The sequence below is a fragment of the Chaetodon trifascialis genome, chromosome 4 (assembly GCF_039877785.1).
Source record: "Chaetodon trifascialis isolate fChaTrf1 chromosome 4, fChaTrf1.hap1, whole genome shotgun sequence".
NCBI classification, from domain to species: domain Eukaryota; kingdom Metazoa; phylum Chordata; class Actinopteri; order Chaetodontiformes; family Chaetodontidae; genus Chaetodon; species Chaetodon trifascialis.
In genome coordinates, this window is record NC_092059.1 from 5,280,615 (window position 1) to 5,302,211 (window position 21,597).

General features: G+C 46.6%; 1 protein-coding gene across 1 annotated transcript in view; it reads right to left on the reverse strand.

Annotated features, from left to right (window-relative positions):
* The window catches only part of scfd2 (sec1 family domain containing 2), an 89,439-nt gene that overhangs the window by 2,664 nt on the left and 65,178 nt on the right, over positions 1-21,597 (reverse strand). The window contains exons 6-8 of the mRNA XM_070960113.1: positions 9,889-10,034; positions 3,963-4,097; positions 705-824 (exon numbers count right to left, since the gene is read on the reverse strand). Coding sequence (XP_070816214.1) covers positions 705-824; positions 3,963-4,097; positions 9,889-10,034 — 401 coding nt within the window. The remainder of the gene's footprint in view (positions 1-704; positions 825-3,962; positions 4,098-9,888; positions 10,035-21,597) is intronic.

Here is a 21,597-nt window from a genome sequence, read left to right on the forward strand (position 1 = left end):
CTGATTGTGGTCAAGGTGTGCTAATATTTACCATTTTACACACATATTTATATATATTTATATCTAAAATAACAGACAAAATTTTAACATTTCATCATAGTGTGGCAATTCAACCTGCACTGGAGTTAAAAATCTAATGTTTTTACTTCAAATGTGGTGGAGCAGAAGTAGAATAAATGGAATATAACTAAATGACCAGTACCTCAAAAAGCTTAATTAAGTTCAGCGCTGGAATAAAAGCACTGAGTTACGCTCCACCGCTGCCGTTTGCTGCTGGAGAGAGCAACAGCAACAGCGCTTTAAAAGCAAAGCTGAAAGGCAACATGGTCCATGCAGGGCTAAGAGGTGTTAAAATACATGCAGTTAGCGCATTAAGCTAAGTAAACATAAGCAAAACTTCAACTGTGATGTATATTTATATATTTTAAGCATTATTTTAATAGAACATGATTCTGCTTTCAGTGCTCGTCTCTGAGCTGAGTACATGCTGATGACTAGTTTGATCCTGACCTGCTGTCAGAGGGACCTAAACCACAAAAATACAGTGAGGTGTTCCACAGATTCAGTAATACTGCTCCAGTTTAATACCACGCACGGTATTTATTTACACTGGAGGAGAGGGAGAACACGCTGAGGCGAGCTGAACCACAGCTGAACGTCGCAGAGCAAAGAACAGAGCAGGACTCAAAGTCGCACAGACTCACCTGGCTCCCCGGTTTGTGAGCGCTGACGACCTCCCTGATGAGGCGAAGCTCTGAGGGCGTGACTCCACCCACCAGGAAGAGGAAGAGCAGAGGGTTGTCGCTGGGGTGCGGACGACTCACCTGGAGTAAAGACAGGACGCTGTGATTGGCCGGTGGATTCTGAACAGTGTGTGATAAGCAAGCCGCTTTGTGCAGGGAACACTTAATCATTTCCTCTTCACATTATCATGGGTGGCTGTCTCTGCGCTGAGTCACTGCTCAGCTGGACACTCGAGATATTGTGGCGATACTGATGAGAGCGGACTCACAAAAACACATTACTCCAGACAATGGATGCTGCCCTCTCACCCTGGTGTTATGATGGCTGACACGTGGACATGCACGGAGCAGGTGTACGCACATACACTCTCACATAACACATGTAGACACGCAACATGTCGCAAAATCACCTGTGTTAGAAAGCTCACACAGACCGAGCCATGCTGCTACAGAGAAAAACATAAACTGTCTCTTGAAGGGGCATTTTAACAGCAGGGTGAAGTCTGGTGCTTCTGCTAAGCATGATAGGCTGCTGGCGGAATAATGCCTTTGTGCTATTGGTCGGCGAGCTGCAGCCTGGGCACACCTGCTGCCTGTGAATGCTAACCGAGCAATCGGAGCCGCAGGGGGCGGACCCGGGGGGAGAGTGGCTGTACACGTGAAGCGCTAGCAGGCAGGGGTGGAGCGTGTCAGGGGTGATTCAACATGTGTTTTGCAAAGAAATGTGAGAACAAACAGTAGTGTGTTCGTCTATGTTATGTGTTTCGACACGGCTCGGCGTTTCATCACAGACATCAGCTTCCATGTGCGAGCACATCACCACATGCATGTTGGCCGGGGTGAAGGCGCAGCTGCGAGTGTCTGATGCATGTGCGCCGCCGTGGGATGGACGGGGAGGAAGGGGCTGATGAGAGTGTGGAGGGAGGAGGTGAGAAATGTGCCTCTGAGCGGAGGAGAGGAAAAGAAAATGTTATTCTGTGTCCTGATGATAAAACACATCCACAGGCAGTGAGCTGCCGTCGTGTCAGTGAGACACCCGTCATACCAGTGGCTCTTAACTGGTCTGGATTTTCTCTTAGACAACTAGTCATGTGATCTTAAAACACATTTCCATCCATCCATTCTGCCTGTGAGCGACTTCAAACCCAGGACCTTCTCGCAACAATGAATTGGCGCTTTTATTTTGAAGTACCATCTTTCATCTAGGAGGTGGGAAACAGACTTCACAATAAAAGCGCCGCTCTACAAGTTGACCTCATTTCAAAGTGATTTTTTTTTTGTTAAGGCAGGCTGGTGGGTCGAGGTCCATTTCAGCATCAGGAAGCAGCAGCTGAGGACCGCGGCTCTGTACGACAGCACAGCCGGATTGAGGTGCCTCATACAGATATTTAAGTTTAAAACACCGGCATGTTGCGAGGAGGTCGGCGGATCTCCTGAAGCTGAATCATTTCAAACATTTCATCTTTGTTGTTACTCATCAATGTGGCACACGGTCTCTTCCTGTCGCACACATGAAAACACCTTTCCACAAGGAAGTTAGCAGAAGAAAAACAGCAAACTGTGCTCCATAAGTGTGACACATGCTGCGATTTTAGGACTTAAGACTCAGATCTGGTTGCTGGTGTTAGATGGAGGAACTTCTGTGAATCTCTTGTACAAGAGGCTCCGAACAAAGAGGACACACAGGACACAAACACACACACATGCGCCGTTTAAGCAGCGGTGCTCAATGCACAGCAGGGTCCAGCACGTTAACACAGCAGGCTCTGTGCTTAAAAATAGAAGTTTTATTGTATAAAGGGTGTGCACGGCGCTCCTATAGAAAGGGTTTATAGGTTTAGTCTGTCTGAGTTGGTGGTTCGTGAGCCAAGTCTCTTAATTTGTGTAAAACCAGGCCGTGGTTACACAACCAGTCTAATTCCTCCACCCCCGGGTAATCATCACTTTAAGCAGGCCCAGATGTGGGATAATCAGACTGAGGATAGTGATCTGCTCTGCGGTGGATATACATTACCCACAAGCCCAGAACAACATGACTGTTGGAGGAAAACATTTGGTTGGAATACTAACATACTGTAACCTAAAATTTCAGCTCTCTGTGTCGCCCTGTGATGCTTTCAAAACATAGAAAAGACACAACTGGAAAAGAGTGGATGAATCGCTGAATGAAAGACAGAATAAGTCATTTGATAATCGAGCTGCTTATTAACAACAAAGTAAAACAATCTGCAAATCCGACTGCTTTGTTTTAAAGGCTGAAATCTGGGTTCAAATGGATTAATGTGGATTTAAGGTGTTTCTTTCATTGAGATTACTGTCAGCATCTGTTTCTCTGCCAGCGTTTCTTGTGCTCCTCAGGTATCTGGACCACACAGGTCCTGCTGCCGTCTGGGGATTAGGTTCTGCTTTAAAATGTAATCCTCTGAAGCGCTCAGCTGCTGTAAAGCTAAAGTGTATTGATTGATCTGTTACTGAATTAATTACCAAAAGGCCGAATGTGTGACTTCATGAGAAGAAATCTTTGCTGAAGGAATCTGAATTGAATGAAACTGCTGTTGCATTTAATGTCGCACCCCTGATATGTTGAACATTCAAAGGTTCAGATGATCAGTGCTGAAATGTATTTGTGTGATTACTGTTTTGCCTTTTATGACTTTTTCAGGCTCAGACTTCAGGCTCCTGCTCACTCTTTACTGCCTTATTTATGCAAAGCAACATCCGATTGCAACCAAATTTGGGGGAAATCTAGGAATGGACCCTGAAGAGGTATCCGTAGGGTATCTGCTCGACATATTCAAACAAGCTACCAACAGCGCCATCACTTGGCCAGTTATGCAGAACGGCATTACTGCTTTGAAACTGAGCAACACTAGCAGCAGCGGGCAAACGAATGAGCGCTCTGCAGACACAAAAAGGCCAGCGCAGGCGTTTCACATTTCCTACTCACGCCGTCTGTTGAGCTGAAGAACTGATCTCTTTGGGGTTTAATCGTCCTGCTTGGGTAAACACTGCACATGTGCCCACATGAGACACTTACTCAGCAAACTGTCGAATCAGGTCAAGTTCAAGCAATGGAAGAAGGCACTTTGCTGTCCACAGCAGGCAGCTGGCGAAGGCAGAGCGAAGAGGATGTGACAGAGCTGACCCCGTTACATACAAACGTGTGTGTGTGTGTGTGTGTGTGTGTGTGTGTGTGTGTGTGTGTGAGCGATGTCAGACCTTCATGAACATGCTGAAGCCGGTCTTGAGCAGGTCTGTGAGGCCTCCGGACATGTGCTCGATGTCGGGGCATTCGGGTCTGTCAGGGTGGAAGACTTCCTCCAGGATCTGCCGCAGGAACGGACGATAGCTCGCCTGCAAAACACAAACGCCAAATCACACGCTTGAAGACGACGGATAGCTAAGACCCAGAAACGCTGACAACACTGATTTATTTTTAGATAAATATGTGTCAAGTGTGACTGAGAGCAAACAATTAGGATATGAATATGTGTGTATAAATGTGAGTGGAGAGCTGTTGGCGTTGGCGTGTTCTCCACAGAGAGACTTCTTTTAGCCTCGGTACGTCTGCGTGAATGGACGTGGGCGTGAGAGACGGCGGAGTTAAAAACAGCTCTGGTCGCCCAAACAGGCCGCTAACTTATGAGTCACTTCAGGCAGAGGAGCTTAAACACTGCCGAGTGCAAACATCTGTCTGCTGCATGATGCTAAAAACAGAACGTTGGTCTATTATGAGCGAGTGTTAAAGGAGATAAACCAACAATCAATACCAGACAAAACTATCCAAATCATCAGCATTGTGTAAACGGTACTACATGATACCCAGAAATTCAAATATAACTCGACATTATTCAAACCATCGAGGACACTGTTTGTGAAAAGAGATGTTGCAGCTGAATTTTTAGCGATGCTATCGAAATGGTTCTAGAGATGGAAACGTCTGTCCAACACTTCGGTCCAGACTGATCTAAGCATCTCTGACGAGTAAATGCTGTGCTTGAGTATGCAAATTCATTCATGAATAAAGTTTACTGCATGCGTTGTAATTGCTTTGTGCTGATTAGCCATTGTTAGCATGCTAACACACACGACTAAGATGGTGAAAAAGGTAAACATCAGCCCTGCTAACATTAGCATGTTAGCATCGTCACTGTGAGTGCGTTAGCATGTTGATTAGAGTTTAGCTCACTGTTGTGCTTCAGTACAACCTCAGAGCTGTTACGCTGGCAGCTGTTTTCCTAGCAACAAAAGACGGTAAGACCAAGTTGATGTTGCAGAAAAACACATCTAAATGCAGAAGGTCAGCCATTTTTTTGCTTTTTGTTATAGTGTGTTTGTCACAGTCTTCCTCTGAACATGAACATATTGACACGTGGCACGCTGCTCATCACTGCTTCACCAAACAGTCAACAGCACCTGGCTCACATTTCCATAGTTATGAGCTGCGTGGCCTTCACAGCACAACATTTCATCACTTCTCCTGCTCGTTTTGCTGCTGAAATGCATTAAAACTTTGTTGTCCTTGGTGGAGCTGAAGTGCAGCACCTCAACAAAAGCTTCATAAAATGCCTCCTAATGTACTCAGAAGGTTAAAAATATGAAAAAAAGGAAAACTCTTCAACAGCAACAGGGTCTCAGCTAACTCTGCCCGGCTACATGGGACAGAATGTACCATTTTCAGACCTCAAAGCCAGCGGATCAAGAATTCGATGGGAGGGAAGTTTGCTGTCTCCGAGAACAATAAAGACCCGGATAAGACTTGGCAGAGCTGTATTTGAGTACAGTCTTAATGGTCTTAAAATAGAGGCTGAAACTGTTCCAGCACTGGAACACCAGATGACATTTTACATGAGGCCACTGTGACACATCAAGGCTGCATGCCAAAATGTGAGCGAGATAAGGAGCGTAACTTTTCCTCTAGATGTTTTGAAAGGAACACGAGGACTCGGAAAAGACTCCATCGACCAAACTGTTGATTCAAGCATCAGATACACACACCTACACACACAGCGCTAATGCATCCAGGTGTGTCTGCCCACAGACATCCTCTCACCTCCATATGGTCTATCAGTATGTGTCATTCTTAATGGACGTCTCAAAGCCTCCCACTCCTCGGGTCCCTGAGGAGCAGCCAAATTAGGTCTGAGGAAATCCTGCTGTCCATGTTGAGTAAATCATGAATTATATAAACTAATATTTATCTCTACCAACATGACTTTGCTGCACGGGTCAGCCTGCACAAACCAAGCTGGGAGTAAACACATTAATGATTCACGTCCAGCTAAATAACAAGCTCGCGCACGCACATACACAACCAACAGCATCGCAGGTATAAACAAGCAATCCGGCCCGCAGGCACGCGCGCTCCATTTTCATCTGCTCTCCAAAAAAGCTAAAAGCTGTCCAATTAAATCACCGACAAAAACACCCACATGATGAAAACAATGTTAGAATTAGTCATATGATAATGCCAGTGTTTAAATATTCGTCCGCACACACAAATATGCACACACACACCCTCACATGTGAGTATCAGTTTTCCCCACAGGTCTTCTTGGCGTCGAGGTGGATGAACAAATTAATGTTCCAAAACAACACGGCGACAACATCAAAAACACACGGAGAGCACAGGACAGGCTGGAATGTCTTTGGAAATAACGCGGTCAAGATTATAATGAAGCTGCACTTTGAATCTCATTTAAATCCCTAAAAAACAAAGTGTGATCAGCGTGCACGAGGCTGTGCTCTGTTTCAAAGACAGTACGGCGTGTTCTCCTCCGAGCCTGATTTAACATGTAATAACTCCTTTGTTTAACCCTTTCAAAGACCCAAGTGTGAAAAAGACAATTTGTGGTTTCATTATTTCTCAGCAGGACAGAGACTTCCTCTGTCCCCGGTAGAGGTCTCACAGTGATCACAAGGCTTCAGGGAAGTCTGGTCAAAAAATCGTCCCTTTAAAGGATGGAAATAAGAAGCGCTGTGAAACTTTATTATAATCTTAATGAGATTAAATGGGTTAATGAGAAAATGTCTTTGAAATTTGGGTAAACAGACCCTTTGGGTGGCACAGTGGGACAGTGGTACAGCCTCACAGCAAGAAGGTCCCAGGTTAGATTCCCGCCTGGGGCGCTGTGAGCGCTGTGGGGCGTGTCCTCCAATATGCCTTCGGTGCCTGCTGCCCCTTATCTTGAGGAAAGGGGCCTTTCTGTGTGGATGCATTGCATGCATGTTTGCAGGTTCTCCCCATGTTCACCTGGGGGGATCCTCTTTAAAAAAAAGAAAAAGAAAGAAACCCATCCATCCATCCATCCATCCATCCATCCATCCATCCATCCATCCATCCATCCATCCATCCATCCATCCATCCATCCATCCATTATCTATACCGCCTATCCCTTTCGGGGTTGCGGGGGGGCTGGAGCCTATCCCAGCTGTCAACGGGTGAGAGGCGGGGTACACCCTGGACTGGTCGCCAGTCGATCCCAGAGCAACACACAAGACATACAACCATTGACACTCACACTCACACCTAAGGACAATTTAGAGTCACCACTTAACCTAATGAGCATGTTTTTGGTCTGTGGGAGGAAGCCGGAGTGCCCGGAGAGAACCCACGCATGCACAGGAATCGAACCGGCGACCTTCTTGCTGTGAGGCACGCGCACTACCTGCTGCTCCACCGTGCCGCCCAAAAAGAAAGAAACCCCCCTCTAAAAAACATGCATGAAAATCACCACCTGACCAATGGTGACAAAGGAAACTGGGTCCCCGGGCGCCGGTTGGCTGGCAGCCCACCGCTCCTGGTCTGCCGCGGAGGAAGGACGACCAGGATGGGTTAAAAGTGGAAGAAGAATTTCACCAAGCATGGCGTGTGTGTGCATGTGCCTGTAGTGTGAAATGAAGGATGTCTTTCTTTTCTTTCTTTCTTTAGCGTTGCTTCAGAGGGATTCACAGGTCAGCTGAGGCAGTAACGGTTGATGTTCGGCCGCCACGCTGATGCAATCATAGGTATGAAATTAGAATGGGGAGAGAATGTTTATCAAAGAATAGAAAGTCGATACGTATGCATTCATAGGTGTGAATGTTCATCCATGTGTAACAATCTGTCTGTGGAAGACTTGGATGCATCTTCTTCTTCAGTGGCTTTTGATTGGTAATGTGACGCCCCTCTCGAACGCTCCCTTTTTCCTCCGCAATTCAAAAGAATTTAATAACAGTGCGAACGCTCACTGCAATGAAATTGCCGTCGTTTTCTTTCTCAGACAAGCAAGAAATCAAACCCCGTCCCTCCGCTGAGGTGTCAATAGATAGCATTAGTCTCCAGCTGTTACAGCCGCTGTCACTCAGCCTTCGTTGATGTATTATTTCCAGGAAATTCTACAGTGTTCAGTCGCTCACAGCATGATGTGCTCAGGAAATGGGCAATTTTCCTTCCATGCATGTGACGGTAAAGAGAATACATGAGTGCTGGCTTTCTGCTGCTCTGATTAATTAGGACTGGAATAAACAATGAGAAACTGTGATGTTCTCATTTATATCAGTAAATCATTTTGCTGTTGTCAAAATAATCCTCCCCTTACGAGGGCAGTAAAAGCTTGATTACTGAAGCTAATGGCACACGGTGCTCAGTGGCACTGGTTCAGACTGGGATGCAACCGATGCTCCCATCGATCCACTGCAGTGTTGAGAGAGTCTTATTCAGGCTTAGAGAGAAATAAAAGCAGCAACTTAAATGACCGACAGTAAAAAAAAAGAAAAGAGTGAGAGGTTCTGAACTGTGTCAAACCATCCGTGAACCCGGGGGAGGAGAGCGCCGCGCTTGAAGGAGGAGGACATCTTGACCGACGGGCTTTGGCTTCATCGGTGGAGGAGAAGCATGCTGAGAGAAGCTGATAGATTTAGGATGTTTCTCAAGCACAGCCAGTAGCTGGCAGATATCACGCTGTTCTCCTTTTATATGAAATCATTTCTCATAATGCCGCAGAAGTGGGGACAGACAGTTCTGTCCTAACAGAAACACACTGCTGCTCACACAAACGCACAAACAGCGTACCGTCATTCAGCTGCACTGAGATCAGTAAGTGAGCGAGTGAGTAATGAATGAAAGTCAGCCATGAAACTTTTGGATGATTAGCATTAAAACATTTTGATGGTTTCAGAGAAAAAACACTCAGATTTGGATTTTGCTTTGGAGGCAAGTACATTTTGAGAAACATGCTTATTCCCTGCAGAGAAGATCATGTCTGTGGGCTAGCTATGCTGCTAGCAGCCAGTTAGCTTGACGAGCACAAAAACGCACATAACAGAGTGGTATCTCCTGATCTAACTCGGGCCAAAAAGCAATTAATATATTTCCCGAAATGTCTGACTTCCTTGAAAGATTACTGTTAAAGACAAAAAATAATATACAGCATGTGTCTAAAATATAGCATGAAAATGGAAACGACACTGAACACTAGAGCTCCACTCGTCCAATGAGAATAAGGCTTTGTAGCCAACAGCTTTACGGTTGGATAAATGATGTATGTAAGAAAAAAAATCCTCAGTCAAACACATTTTAAAGGAAATTCAAGAGACACAAAAAAGAGAAGGACACAGAGGACCCCGCTCAAACTCTCTGCACTTTCATCGATTAACCTTTACATTCCTGACCTATAATTCCCTGAAAAAGCCACCAATCACAGCGAAGGACAGCGGCAGTGAAGCTGCACTGTTGACTGTCAGTAAGAAAAGGTAAGAGCCTTTCACAAGGACAAAGCTCTGAGATTCACTGAGGGAGTTACATAACCTGTGAGAAGCAGGCAGTTTATGAAGAAGCTCTCACAGTGAACTCCTTTCTGTGCTGTGTGACCGTGTGACGCAAGCCGGACAGGGACAAAAGCGAGGAAGGCCAGAGGTCCCCTGCTAAATCTGGGCTGTGTTACTGCCACAGGAGGAGAAAAATAGGTGAATAAAACAAGAGCTGCATGCAGTGATTAATGTACATTTCTTAGGGAGATATTGTTGGAGCTGTGATGATGGACTGCAGTCGACGTGGGTGTGACTGTCTCGACTAAGAAGATCAAAGAGCAGACATGTTGGATTGCCGTGCTAAAAGCAACACACAGTGTGTGTGTTTTGGTGCAGACAGTCTGCTGTTTCTGACCTGGTGAACTCCATCGCTGGCGGTGTAGACGGAGCGCAGCTGCTTCAGGTGGTCCCTGGTGTGGCTCAAACCTCGGAGGGTCTCGAACATCTCCTCCACAGCAGAATGGGCTCGCTCTGTGGTCAGCTCCTCTCGGTTTGCACAACCTGACAAAGCACACATAAACGCACACGGTTACCAAGTGCAAAGAGCGTCATTGACGGAGGAGCAGGACAAGGATCAGTAAAACGTGACATCAGTGTCGTGAAGGGGAACAGTTCGCACAATAAAGCTGCTACAATCCAGGACATGGCGGTGATGTGACACTTATGGATGCAAACTGCCATAAAACTCTAAAGAAGAAGAAGAAGAGGACAGCAGCAACTCTCATTGGTCATTACTACACGTGTCCCGTCTATATGTGATTCTTGTCAACGGCCAATCAAGTGACCGACTGTGAGAGACGTCCAAAACAGATATTAACCTAATACTTTAGCGCTGTACCGCCTAAATGTCTAGCCGAACCAGAGCAGAAGGAATTGTGTGGTGCCAAACAGTGGCGCTGCTCAGGTCTCTTGGGGCTCCAACCAAGAAATCCCTGGGCCCCCACCCCACCCGTGCACACTGCAAAAAATTTGCACAATTTCTGTGACATTTGAGATGAATACTGAAAAAATAGATTAGTGGTTCTCAAAGTGAGGTCCAGAGACCAACAGAGGTCCCTGAAAGCCCAGGCCTATCAATAATTGTCCCCCTAGTGGCTGGGGGCTCCAAGCGACTGCCTGGCTTGCCTGTCCACAAGCCCGGCCCTTGGTGCCAGATCATTGGCAGCAACATCTAGCAGACCAAACATGGCGCAAGCTATCGCTGACATACAAGGCAGTCAAACTGAAAAGTCCAGTCCAGCTTGTGCTTATTGAGACCACACTATATAGGGGTGGGCGCCAAACACCAAGAGTGTGACATAGCAGAGGACACTATATGTGCAACTGTTAGCATTTGTGTAAATATTAGCTTTAGGGACACTGCAGTGAAACAGCTTGTACACTTAAGTCCCATAAAATCAGAAACACCCCACTTTCCTTCAAAGCTGACCTGAAAAGAGAGCTAAACATGCAGGAAAGCATTAGCATCTGCGAAAAATAGCCTGTAAGATGTAACATGTTGTGATTTGCAGGTAATTTTCTCAGCTGGGTGTGGACTGAAACCAATTATCAAGCTTAACGCATGGCAGCGAGAGGACAAGAGCTGCTTTATTCGTGCAGAAAACGCTGCTGTCTAATCAAAAGCTAATGTTCCCTCATTTCTAAAGAAGTGCGTAGGGAAGCAAAGACCTGCTGTGAAATAAACCCCGAATGACAGCGTGCAAGATAAAAGGAGAGAAACGAGAGAGGCTCTGGCAGAAAGAGGAAGATGCAAGGAAAAAGAGCAAAAGAGTGAGAAAGTGAAGTAAACAAAGAGAGAGGACGGAGAGACTAGAAGGAAGACAGAGGACGGGAGCCAGGCAGGCAGTCCACAGCGCCGCTGGCAGAGCAGGTCGACTGGCACCTGCACTTCCCCCTCGCGCTGCTCAGGAATGTAACTGCCTTCTGTTAACAAGACGGTCAGCTGTGCCATAAAAGATATAAAAGCGAAGCTGAAAACTATCCGCACAGCAAACTCTGCAAGGCTCATAACAGCTAACGAGGACACTGATGACTCCAGCATGGGTGCTGCAAATCAGCAAGTTCACGTTAAGATGGTGTTTTCTTTTACAAAGCAATGCAGGAAAGATCCAGAGAGCCAGTCAAGCTGTGAGCTGGGTGCTGGGATAAGAAGACTGAAGCTACAGGAGCCACTTCATGTCTGCTTCCTCTCAACGCTCTGCTGGTCTGCTCTCTGGTACAAGTACACATGACCTACATGCCAACTTTAGGTGGCACGGTGGAACAAGTGGTAACACAGCCCTGCCTGGGGCCCAGGAAGGGCTGGGGGGGTGTGTCCTCCACCATGCCTTCGGTGCCTGCTGCCCTTTATCTCGAGGAAAGGGGCCTTTCTGTGTGGAGTTCGTATGTTCTCCCCGTGTTCACCTGGTGGATCCTCCATAAAAATAACCCACTAAAAACATGCAAGAAGAAGATCACCACCTGACCAAGGTGACAAAAGGAACTGGGTCCCCGGGCGCTGCTGTCGGCTGGCAGCCCACCGCTCCTGGTCTGCTGCAGAGGAAGGACGACCAGGATGGGTCAAATGCGGAGGAATAATTTCACCAAAAAGCATGACATGTTGTGTGGTGATTAATAAAGTAAAGATCTTATCTTATCTTATCTTATCTTATCTTATGTGCACAGGGTTCTCAAACGTGACTGTTAAAACACGATGTGCTTATTCCCTGCTGAGAAGATCATGTCTGTGAGCTAAAAATGTCAATATCATGGCGACGACCTGGAGACCATGAATGCTTGTACAAAATTACAGACATCCAACAGTTGTTGAGATAATTTTCAGTCTGGACCAACGTAGTGGACCGAGTGAAAGACTCAAGAAAGTATCTAAAGTAGCTAAAAGTGTCGTAAAATGTAGACTCAGTTGCCTTTTTCAAATATACTTAAAAGCAAAATGATAAAAAAAACACAATGCAGGAAGAAGTTATGCAACAATAGGCTAACAAAGTGGGTTATCTTCATCGCTCAATAACACAGAACAATAGTCCACGGCTGCATTATACAGAGCTTTTATACAAAGCACTTTACAAGGTCTGTGCTGCTGCAGAGGACTGTGAGCTTTGCTCTCAGTGAAGGCAGCAGGACTCGCCAGGCGCTCCAGCTTTGATTAGACTAATTAGGCTCAACTCCAAAGGTTATGCATGACTTCTGCCACCGCGGGGTCACCACCAAACCCCGGAAACTCAATTAAAACTCTTACTTCAAGATTATATAACAGCGTATGAGCTCACGTATTAGACAGCCGTGCTTTGGGGATGAAAGCAAAGACACATATAAGCGAGGAATACGCGAGCGCTGCGGATAAGATCGAACATTTACAGGACATGTGGTAAAAATCTCTCCGGCGCACGCTTATGAACTGTCTGTAACATAATTGATAGGGTGTCAGAGAAGCTATGTCACCCCCACCTCTCCCCCTCTGACTGTAAAGACGAGATGTAACTTCCACAAGGCTGAACACTGACCTTCATTATATATGTTAAGGAATACGTCAACGTCAGCGCGGTTAGATAACAAACGCCGAACAGCTTGACTGTGTCAGGCTTGAACCTCTGCTATTTGTTCTCCGCCGGTTCCTTTTCTCTCTCACACAGACCACATTGAATTCAGCACGGCGAGTCTTTGTTTTGAACTGCTGTCTTGAGGAATGTGAAGCGTCTGGCCCGCCGGCTCGCTCGCCTTGGCAGCCCCGGCTGAGCGGTAAACTCTTGGGAAAAACAGCAGGGCTGTTTGATGGAGCTGAGCGTGAAGACTCAGTCAGATGTGGGTCTTATCTTTCCAGACACCCGCAGAGGAGAAAGGCAAAACAAATGACAACTGATGTTTGTCTCTGAGCATTTATACTGTGCAAGAAGCTTACGATGGCAGAAGATGGTAGAACACGACATGTAAATATGCTGTAGATTGAGATGCATGATCTGTCGCCCTGCTTGGGATGTTTGCATCGATGTGTCTGCTCCAGAAGCACTGGAATGGGAGCAGGCTGCATATATTAGAACGTCTGGTTGGAGGAGGTGTGTAAATCTGTTCGAGTGCTTGCGTGTCTGCTGTGAGAGCTGGTTGACTTGCTGCCAAAGCATACAGTGCAGACCCAAGGCTACGTCTGGGGCTGTGGCAGGCCGTTGGATGCAGCCCCCCCCCCGAAGCAATCTGTGGTTTAGATGTTGATCGTGGCGCTGCAGATCTCGAGCGGGAGCGGGACCAGGTGCCGATCCCGGAACATCCCGGCTTGGCCGTGAGGCTGAACACCTGCGTCTGAACTCATCTCACGCTCTGCCGCCGCCACGCCACCACACCGTATTTCCAACACCACACCCCGTTTGATGTCTCTCACGCAAACGCTGAATTCCGGTTTGTTTGAATCAAGAACATAATAAATGCTTTTCTAACAGCCACCTGGCATCATATCTTGTTTTTATACGATCACGCCTTTTGCAAAGCTGATGGGAAATGAGGGGTGAGTGCATTTCTTTTGAGTCTGCCATCTACGTCTATGCCCAGCTGCTTCCTGAAACAACTGAGTTTAACAGACAGTCAACAACTCGTTTAGAGGGCTGCAAAGTAATTTCAAAGACTGACTCATCACCACGCTGCTAAGAGACAGATCAGGGAGAGTGAGAAAGCAGACGGAGAGCGGGGTTCGGTTTCGATCCACAGGCAGGAAACGGCTGATTGAGGGTTTTCTTAATTAGGTCTAACGGAGCCGGAGGTGAGCAATTGTTACTAAGAGGGTGAGCACAACCTGTGACGCTGAAAAGGTGGAACCGACCAACCAGAGAAGCCCAGAGGAATGTATCACTAATGAAAGGAGCTGGGTGAGGATTAAAATAAAGAGCAGAATAAAGAACTGAACGAAGCCCTCATATAAAACATGTGACAGTAAAAACTTTGCAGAGACGTTACTGTCCAGGTCCAGCGTCTCACTTTGACTCCAGACTGACGGTCAACACCAGAGGCTGTGAGCTCAGCCCCCTTTGGTTCATGCTGGACACCCATGACTGCAAACCCAGACATGGAGAGAACTCTGTGAAGTTTGCAGATGACACCACCATCATGGGTCAGATTTCAAACAGCAGTGAGAGGTCATATCAGAAAACTGTCTTTGTGCTGAATGTAAATACAAAGAGGAAGCACTGATTTACAAATCCTTTTTGACTGATATTCAACAGAAAACAGCACAAAGATAATAAATCACACTGATAAACTGAGTTCGTGTTGAGTTTGGCCGAGTGATAAAGAAGTTGGTTATCGAGGAAACAAAGGTTATATTAACTGTTACTGAATGAATTAACTGGATCGTTCAGCTGCAGGATCACAGACACAAATCAGTTTGATTGATTTATTTTGATGTGAAATTAGAAAAAAGCTGCCAGAACAGTTGGAACACTGTAAAATGTGAACAGAAACAGAACGTGATGATTTGCAAACACTGAAATGCCAAATTTAACTGAAAACAGCACAAAGACAACATGGAGCTGAGAATTTTGTCGTTAAAATGATCCTTATTCAGAGTTTGATGCTGATGCTCTGCTGCATCACCTCTTCTTTTAACAACTCTGTAAGCGTTTGGGAGCTGAGGCGACCGACTGACTGACGGATCTCTGAAAGTTTTCTCATTCTTGTGGGGGTCTCCTCTGTCGTATTTTATGTTTCATAATGCACCAAACATTTTCAACGGGGGACAAGTCAGGACAGACAGGCCAGTGTCTGACCTGGTTTATATACAGCTTCCTTTTTGCATGGTGCAGTTTTAACTTGCATTTGTGGCTGCAGCAGTAAACTGTGTTCCTGAGCTCATGCACTGATGCCCACCACAGAGTCGTGACTGTTTTCAGCACAGCGCCCCCTGAGGGCCTGGAGATCACGGCCAGCCAACGCTGGTTTTCGACCCTGTCCCCTGCGTACAGAGATTTCCTCAGATTCTCTGAATCTTTTAATGACATTATGTACTGAAGTCAATGAAATCCCCAAACTCTTTGCAGTTTCAGTTGAGAAACATTGTTCTTTCATTATTGTACTGTTTGTCAGCACAGTCTGGCACAGGGAGGCGAAGGCCTTCAGACAGACTCAGCCTCTCTGGAGGCTCTTTTTATACCTGATCCTGTCACTCACCTGTTGTCAGCTGAGCTCATTAACTGAGATGTTCCACCAGGTGTTTTCTTCATGGTCTTCTGTTGCCACTGACCCAACTTTTCTGAAATGTGTTGCTGGCATCAAATTCTAAACATGGATAGAATTTTCAATTTTCATTTCTCAGTTTAAACATTTGACATGTTGTCTTTGTGCTATTTTCAATTAAATATGGGCTTTCAGTGTTTTCAAATCATCCCATTCTGTTTCTACTGTTTCTACTGGACCTTCCACGAGGTTGCTCCGCTGTGTCGCACTGCTTCTGGTACAATGACATGTTTAATTACTTGAATCCTTTAAAAACAGACTGCACTCATTTTTACAAAGTGCTGTGTGTTTTTCCCTGTTGCAGGGTCATGTAACCACAGGTGGGGGTGCAGGTGCCCACAGCTTCAGCTTCAGACCCCGTTTACATTTAGGGAAAACGCATATGTTTTCATGCGGTTTGGCCTCTCGTTTACATGGAAAACGATCATTTTTAAAAACTCTGGCCAAAGTGGAGATTTCTGAAAACGCCAGTTATTTGTCGGCGTGTAAACTGGGTTAAACAGCGTTTTAGGTTCCGAAACGTCACAACATGCGACTGAATACTTAACGTCATGTGAGCGACCTATGTTTACACTCGCCCAAAGGTTTGGCTTAGTTATGATGCGCTCGATGGCGTGTTTATCCGGGTTCATGTAAACAACAACATTTTTGAAAACGATGTTGTGTGCACGATGTTATTTTTGAAAACGGAGGGGCCAAAATATCCGTTTTCCAAAGGCTGTGATTGGCTGCGGCTGCGGCAGACGTGTTGCACTGCGTTCGTTCAGCATGTATTTTAGCCTTCAGCTCATAATAATCTTCACCTCTGGCAAGCGATACAGAAGTATCCGCTGCCGTACCAGCAGACGACAGAGCAGAGCAGCAGATTCCCTGCACTCCACCATAAAAACAGTTTCATAAAGGGCCTAAAAGCTTGAATCTCATTGTTCAACTCTTTGCTGTGCTGCAGAATAATAAATAAACAAACCTAGAGACTTGAATGTTATCATTGATTATGCAGCACAAATAATGTACAAACCTGATTTAATATAAAAGCACAACACACTTGTCTGATCTAAGCTGAGCTTTGAGCCAAACGCAAACTTTATGAGGTAAAAAAATAAACTCCTATGAACAATTATCATGTGCAAAAATATTTTGGAGGGTTGACTTGAAATGTTTCAAAATCAGCAATGTTGAGTGAGATGAGGTCGATGTGAGCAGGAAGAACAACGTGTGATCAGCGTTTTGCCTTTAAAGGACAAAGCTGGTGTGATTCTTCTTGTTGTTGTGAACAAAGTCCGTGAAAAGATCCACAAACCAAACTGAGGCATTACTCGGTCCCTCAATACTTTCCATATGTGGACCCTCAGCCCCAAGACCACTAACTCCTACTGAGGAACTAAATAATTCAGAGTGAATCAAAACCATGTACTTTCCTTTAAAAAAAGGCTTCATCATTTCCTAAAAAAGCTGCGCACTGTACTGTTTTCAGCAAATATTACTCAAGCAGGAGTAAATAGTTTGGTGGGAACTATTTTCAGCCACAGGATCAATACGCACTCGGTGTGTGCTGAGCACTTCAGGCAGCAGGATGGTGTGTGTGGGCTCGCGGTGAACATATCACTGAGGTGTTCTCAGAGAACAATGTTGCTCTATAGATCAGCCTTTGGCTACACAGGAAATACATTAAGAAAAAACATCTTTTTCTCTTCTAACGCTAAAATGAAAACTGAGGTTAAAGAAAAAGAAAATCACTGTAGCAACAACAACAACAACTGAGCAAACAGAGGCCGGGCACACGATGTGTCAGAAATGTGGAAGTAAAAGGGTATTTGCTTCCATTACCACCACCAAACTGTGGTGCTTACAGGAAACACGGCCTCGGCTGAAGAACACAGGGAACATTCAATTAGAAAAACACAGTCTGTTTCCTCAAAAACCCTCAAAAGGCTGCAACAAATCACCATCCATGCCTGACACCACAATCAAAACTAATCGCTCCGTACTTATCAGAGGAATGTAGACAACGAGACTACTTATAAATATCCCGGCTTATTTTGAAACCTGGTCAAAAATTCTATTCTGGTCTGAGAGAAGAATGAGAGTACGTGATTCTCAGAGAGAGGGAGAGGATTTTTAGAGAGTTTAGACGAGGTGATCCTGTGTGGAAAATCTCTCTGCTACTGTATCTCAGGATGAAGAAAGAGAGGAGCGGTGGGCTTCTGGAGCTACATGCTCGCCGTGCCCTTTATCCCTTACGTGATGCTAACGGTCGCCATCGCAACCGTGGCATTTCTAGGTCAGGAGGAAGTCACTTCTGCGTAGTGCAATCATGAGATGATATCATAGAGAAGTAATGCACGCCGAGGCTTGCAGTAAGGTGCTGCTCAGTGGAAACGCAGACATGAGTGACGCACAAGACATTTAGGCTGCGATCTTAATTACTGACCCAATGTGATGTGAATACAAGAGAAATGCATGTGGAGGAAATGCAGAGGAAATATGCACATAAAGGGTCGTAAGGAGTTGCAGTGCATTTACATATAGCTATTCTTCTTAAAGAGGGGAAAAATGAAAGACAGCGGCACGGTGGAGCAGCAGGTAGTGCGCGTGCCTCACATCAAGAAGGTCGCCGGTTCGATCCCTGGGTCGGGCGGGGCCTTTCTGTGTGAAGTTTGCATGTTCTTCCCGTGCATGTGTGGGTTCTCTCCAGGCACTCCGGCTTCCTCCCACAGACCAAAAACATGCTCATTAGGTTGATTGGTGATTCTAAATTGTCCTTAGGAGGATGTTCGTCTGTATATGCTGCCCTGTGATCGGCTGGCCACCGGTTCAGGGTGTACCCCGCCTCTCGCCCGCTGACAGCTGGGATAGGCTCCAGCCCCCCCGCAACCCCGGAAAGGGATAGTCGGGTATAGACAATGGATGGATGGAAAATGAAAGACAAACATTGTGTTGCAATGTTAGCCTTTGACCTAAGACAGATTTGGAAAATAATGCAGATTAAATAATACTGACTGACTTTACTGTTACTCAAACGGTCTCATCTCCTCTGTCAAAAGTCCCGTTTACACACATTACAAAGACTCCGGCTGAGCTCCAACATGCACCGAAGTCGTGCTGTCATGACAGGAAATAATAAGTCATTAGAACGTGCTATCATTCCACAAAACTGCTATTTTCTTACTCCTCTCCGCGGGGACCACAGAGAGCGGGACGCCGCTGACGCTGCAGGAATCACAAGCTTTGTCTGAAACGGCCTCGAGCAGCTCCGGCAGCGGCCTTGCAGCGAAGACGTGAGCTGACGAGAGATCTGTAGTGCGCTCCTCATCTCTGCTCGAGGCTGCGGTTTGATGCTACATAACAGCGCCAAACCTCTGAGCAGGTATCAGGCATGAGTGGAAAAAGAAGCCCACATCTCTGGGCCTGCTGCATCGATGTCCTTTTTTAAAACTGTCCATCTGACAACGTTATCGAAGTGCAGTGATGAATTTTAACTAAGTTTTGCTTTGATTGGTGTCGTGACTCTCGGACAACACGTGCTATTGGCCAAAAGGCCACAGATAAAAGCCAACTGGGCCAACGCTCACTGGGAACTATCATCTCCCAGGACCTCAAGTGGGAGCCGAACATCAGCTCCCTCATCAAGAAAGCACAGCAGAGGAGGTACTTCCTACGGCAGCTGAAGAAATTCAATCTGCCAAAGACAGTGATGGTGCACTTCTACACAGCCATCATTCTCAGCTCCTCCATCACTGTCTGGTACGCTGCTGCCACCGCCAAGGACGAGGGCAGACTGCAGCGTGTCATTCAGTCTGCAGAGAAGGTGATCGGCTGCAATCTCCCGTCTCTCCAGGACCTGTACGCCTCCAGGACCCTGAGGCGTGCAGGAAAGATTGTGGCTGATCCCTCCCACCCCCACCCACGAACTCTTCAAGACACTCCCCTCTGGCAGGAGGCTGCGGTCCATCAGGACCAAAACCTCACGCCACAAGAACAGTGTTTTCCCGTCTGCTGTCAGCCTTATCAACAAGGCCCGGAACCCCCCCGACACTCTTCACACTCCACCTCTGCCTCACCAAAACAAATTCCTCGTATGTGTAAAATCATACTTGGCAATAAAGCTTTTTCTGATTCTGATTCTGACTACAGGCAAATGGTGGCCAGAGGCTAGCACGCTGTGTCAGCGCTCTACAAGTTGGGTCCACAGCTATGAGTTCCGGTGTTGAGCCTTAATCCTCTCCAGAGTGGCCTGCTTGAGAGAAAACACAAGACCTGTTAATCTGGGCTGCTTCATGCGCTCTTTAGGAAGTGCAGAACAACGCTCCGTAGGCCGATCTACACACACACACACACACACACACACACACACACACAAACATCTAGGATCTAACAGTCGCTTTAAACTGCAGCCTCCCCCGCCGATGCGACACTGTGAGGAGCCCCGCGGCGAACACGGCGTGGGGCCGAGTGTGGCTGCGTGCCTCATCACAGAATGAAGACAAGAGAAAATGTAAAGTGAGAAGGGCACACGCAGGCACAAACAGCAGCCACAGCATACCAGCTGCTGCAGGAGCCTGTGCACTCACATTGGATGTGATTAATCACATGCCGAGGAGGGCGCGGTCGCAGCCCCGCCACTTACGAAGAAAAACCTTTCATGGTTGGAGCGGACCGCAGGCAGCATAACTGCGGGGAGCGCAGGGATCTGCATGTAAAACACTGTCTCCTGAGCGCTTTCATGTCAGCTGGGCGGTTGTGTTAGCGGACGGGCATGTGGGCAGCATGGCGGCTTGGCAGCGAGGCCCTCAGATGCTGTCCTGTCTGCAAACAGGCGTGAGGAGATCAAACAGCGGGCGTGTAGGTCTCACCCACTGAGGGGGAAACACCTCCCCGCCGCCGAGGGGAGTGTCTGCCTGTGTGTGGTTATAATAAATGGCCGACAAGAGTGAGGGGACGCGAAGAGTGCCTTTCTATAAGTGGATAAGGGAGCCCTGCATGTGTGTTTGAGCGTGTGTGTGTGTATAAAAAGAGATGAAGGTGAGGGCAGAGGCTGAAATGACAGGGAAACGATCTGCTCAATTAAAGAGCGGCAGATGCTAATTTCCCTGTCTGACTTCAGGTTTTTTAAAGCAGATTAGGTGGTTAGGCTCACTCAGACACACACACACACACATGCACACACACGCACACATTCACATTCATTTGAGTCAGAGCACATCATGACACTGCTGCAGATATTAGACGTTCTTAAAGAATTAGTGAAAAGAAAGAAAACAAACTAGCCTTCATCTACATTTTCCTTTGCCACGGTGCTTTCACACACTTTCTAGAAGCCACAATATGGCTTTTGATAAGGCCACGAAAAAGCCAAAAATAGACCTTAAAGCTATTGTTCATGAAGGAGTCACATTTTTCCCTTTTTCATTTCAAAAACCTTGATTCTCCCTCATGACCGCAGCATTAAATGAAAGCCTCCATCACTGTAAAAGCCCCTCGTGTGTCCTGATGTCAGTCCCGGCTTCGCTCTTTGATATTGTTCCTCACGATGTGTGTTTCACCTCGCTGTCGCCTGCTATTAGCTGGACTATCAGACTCGGTGAATTTCACCTTGATCCGCTGTAATTACACTGCTGTGTGTTTGCGTGCGTTAGTGTGAGTGGCGTTGTGTGTCATAATCGCGGTGGTTACAGTGTTTCGAGCACAGTCTCAAGGTAAATCAGTGAAATCTGGCAAGGCGCAGAGAGTGGCCACCGACTCCACACAAAGACAAAATTACAACTCTGCACGCAATGCAACATGAGTCCCCCCCCCCCTTCACATGGGATGACGAGGGGGAGAGCAGCGTGTGTGTGTACCAGTGTGT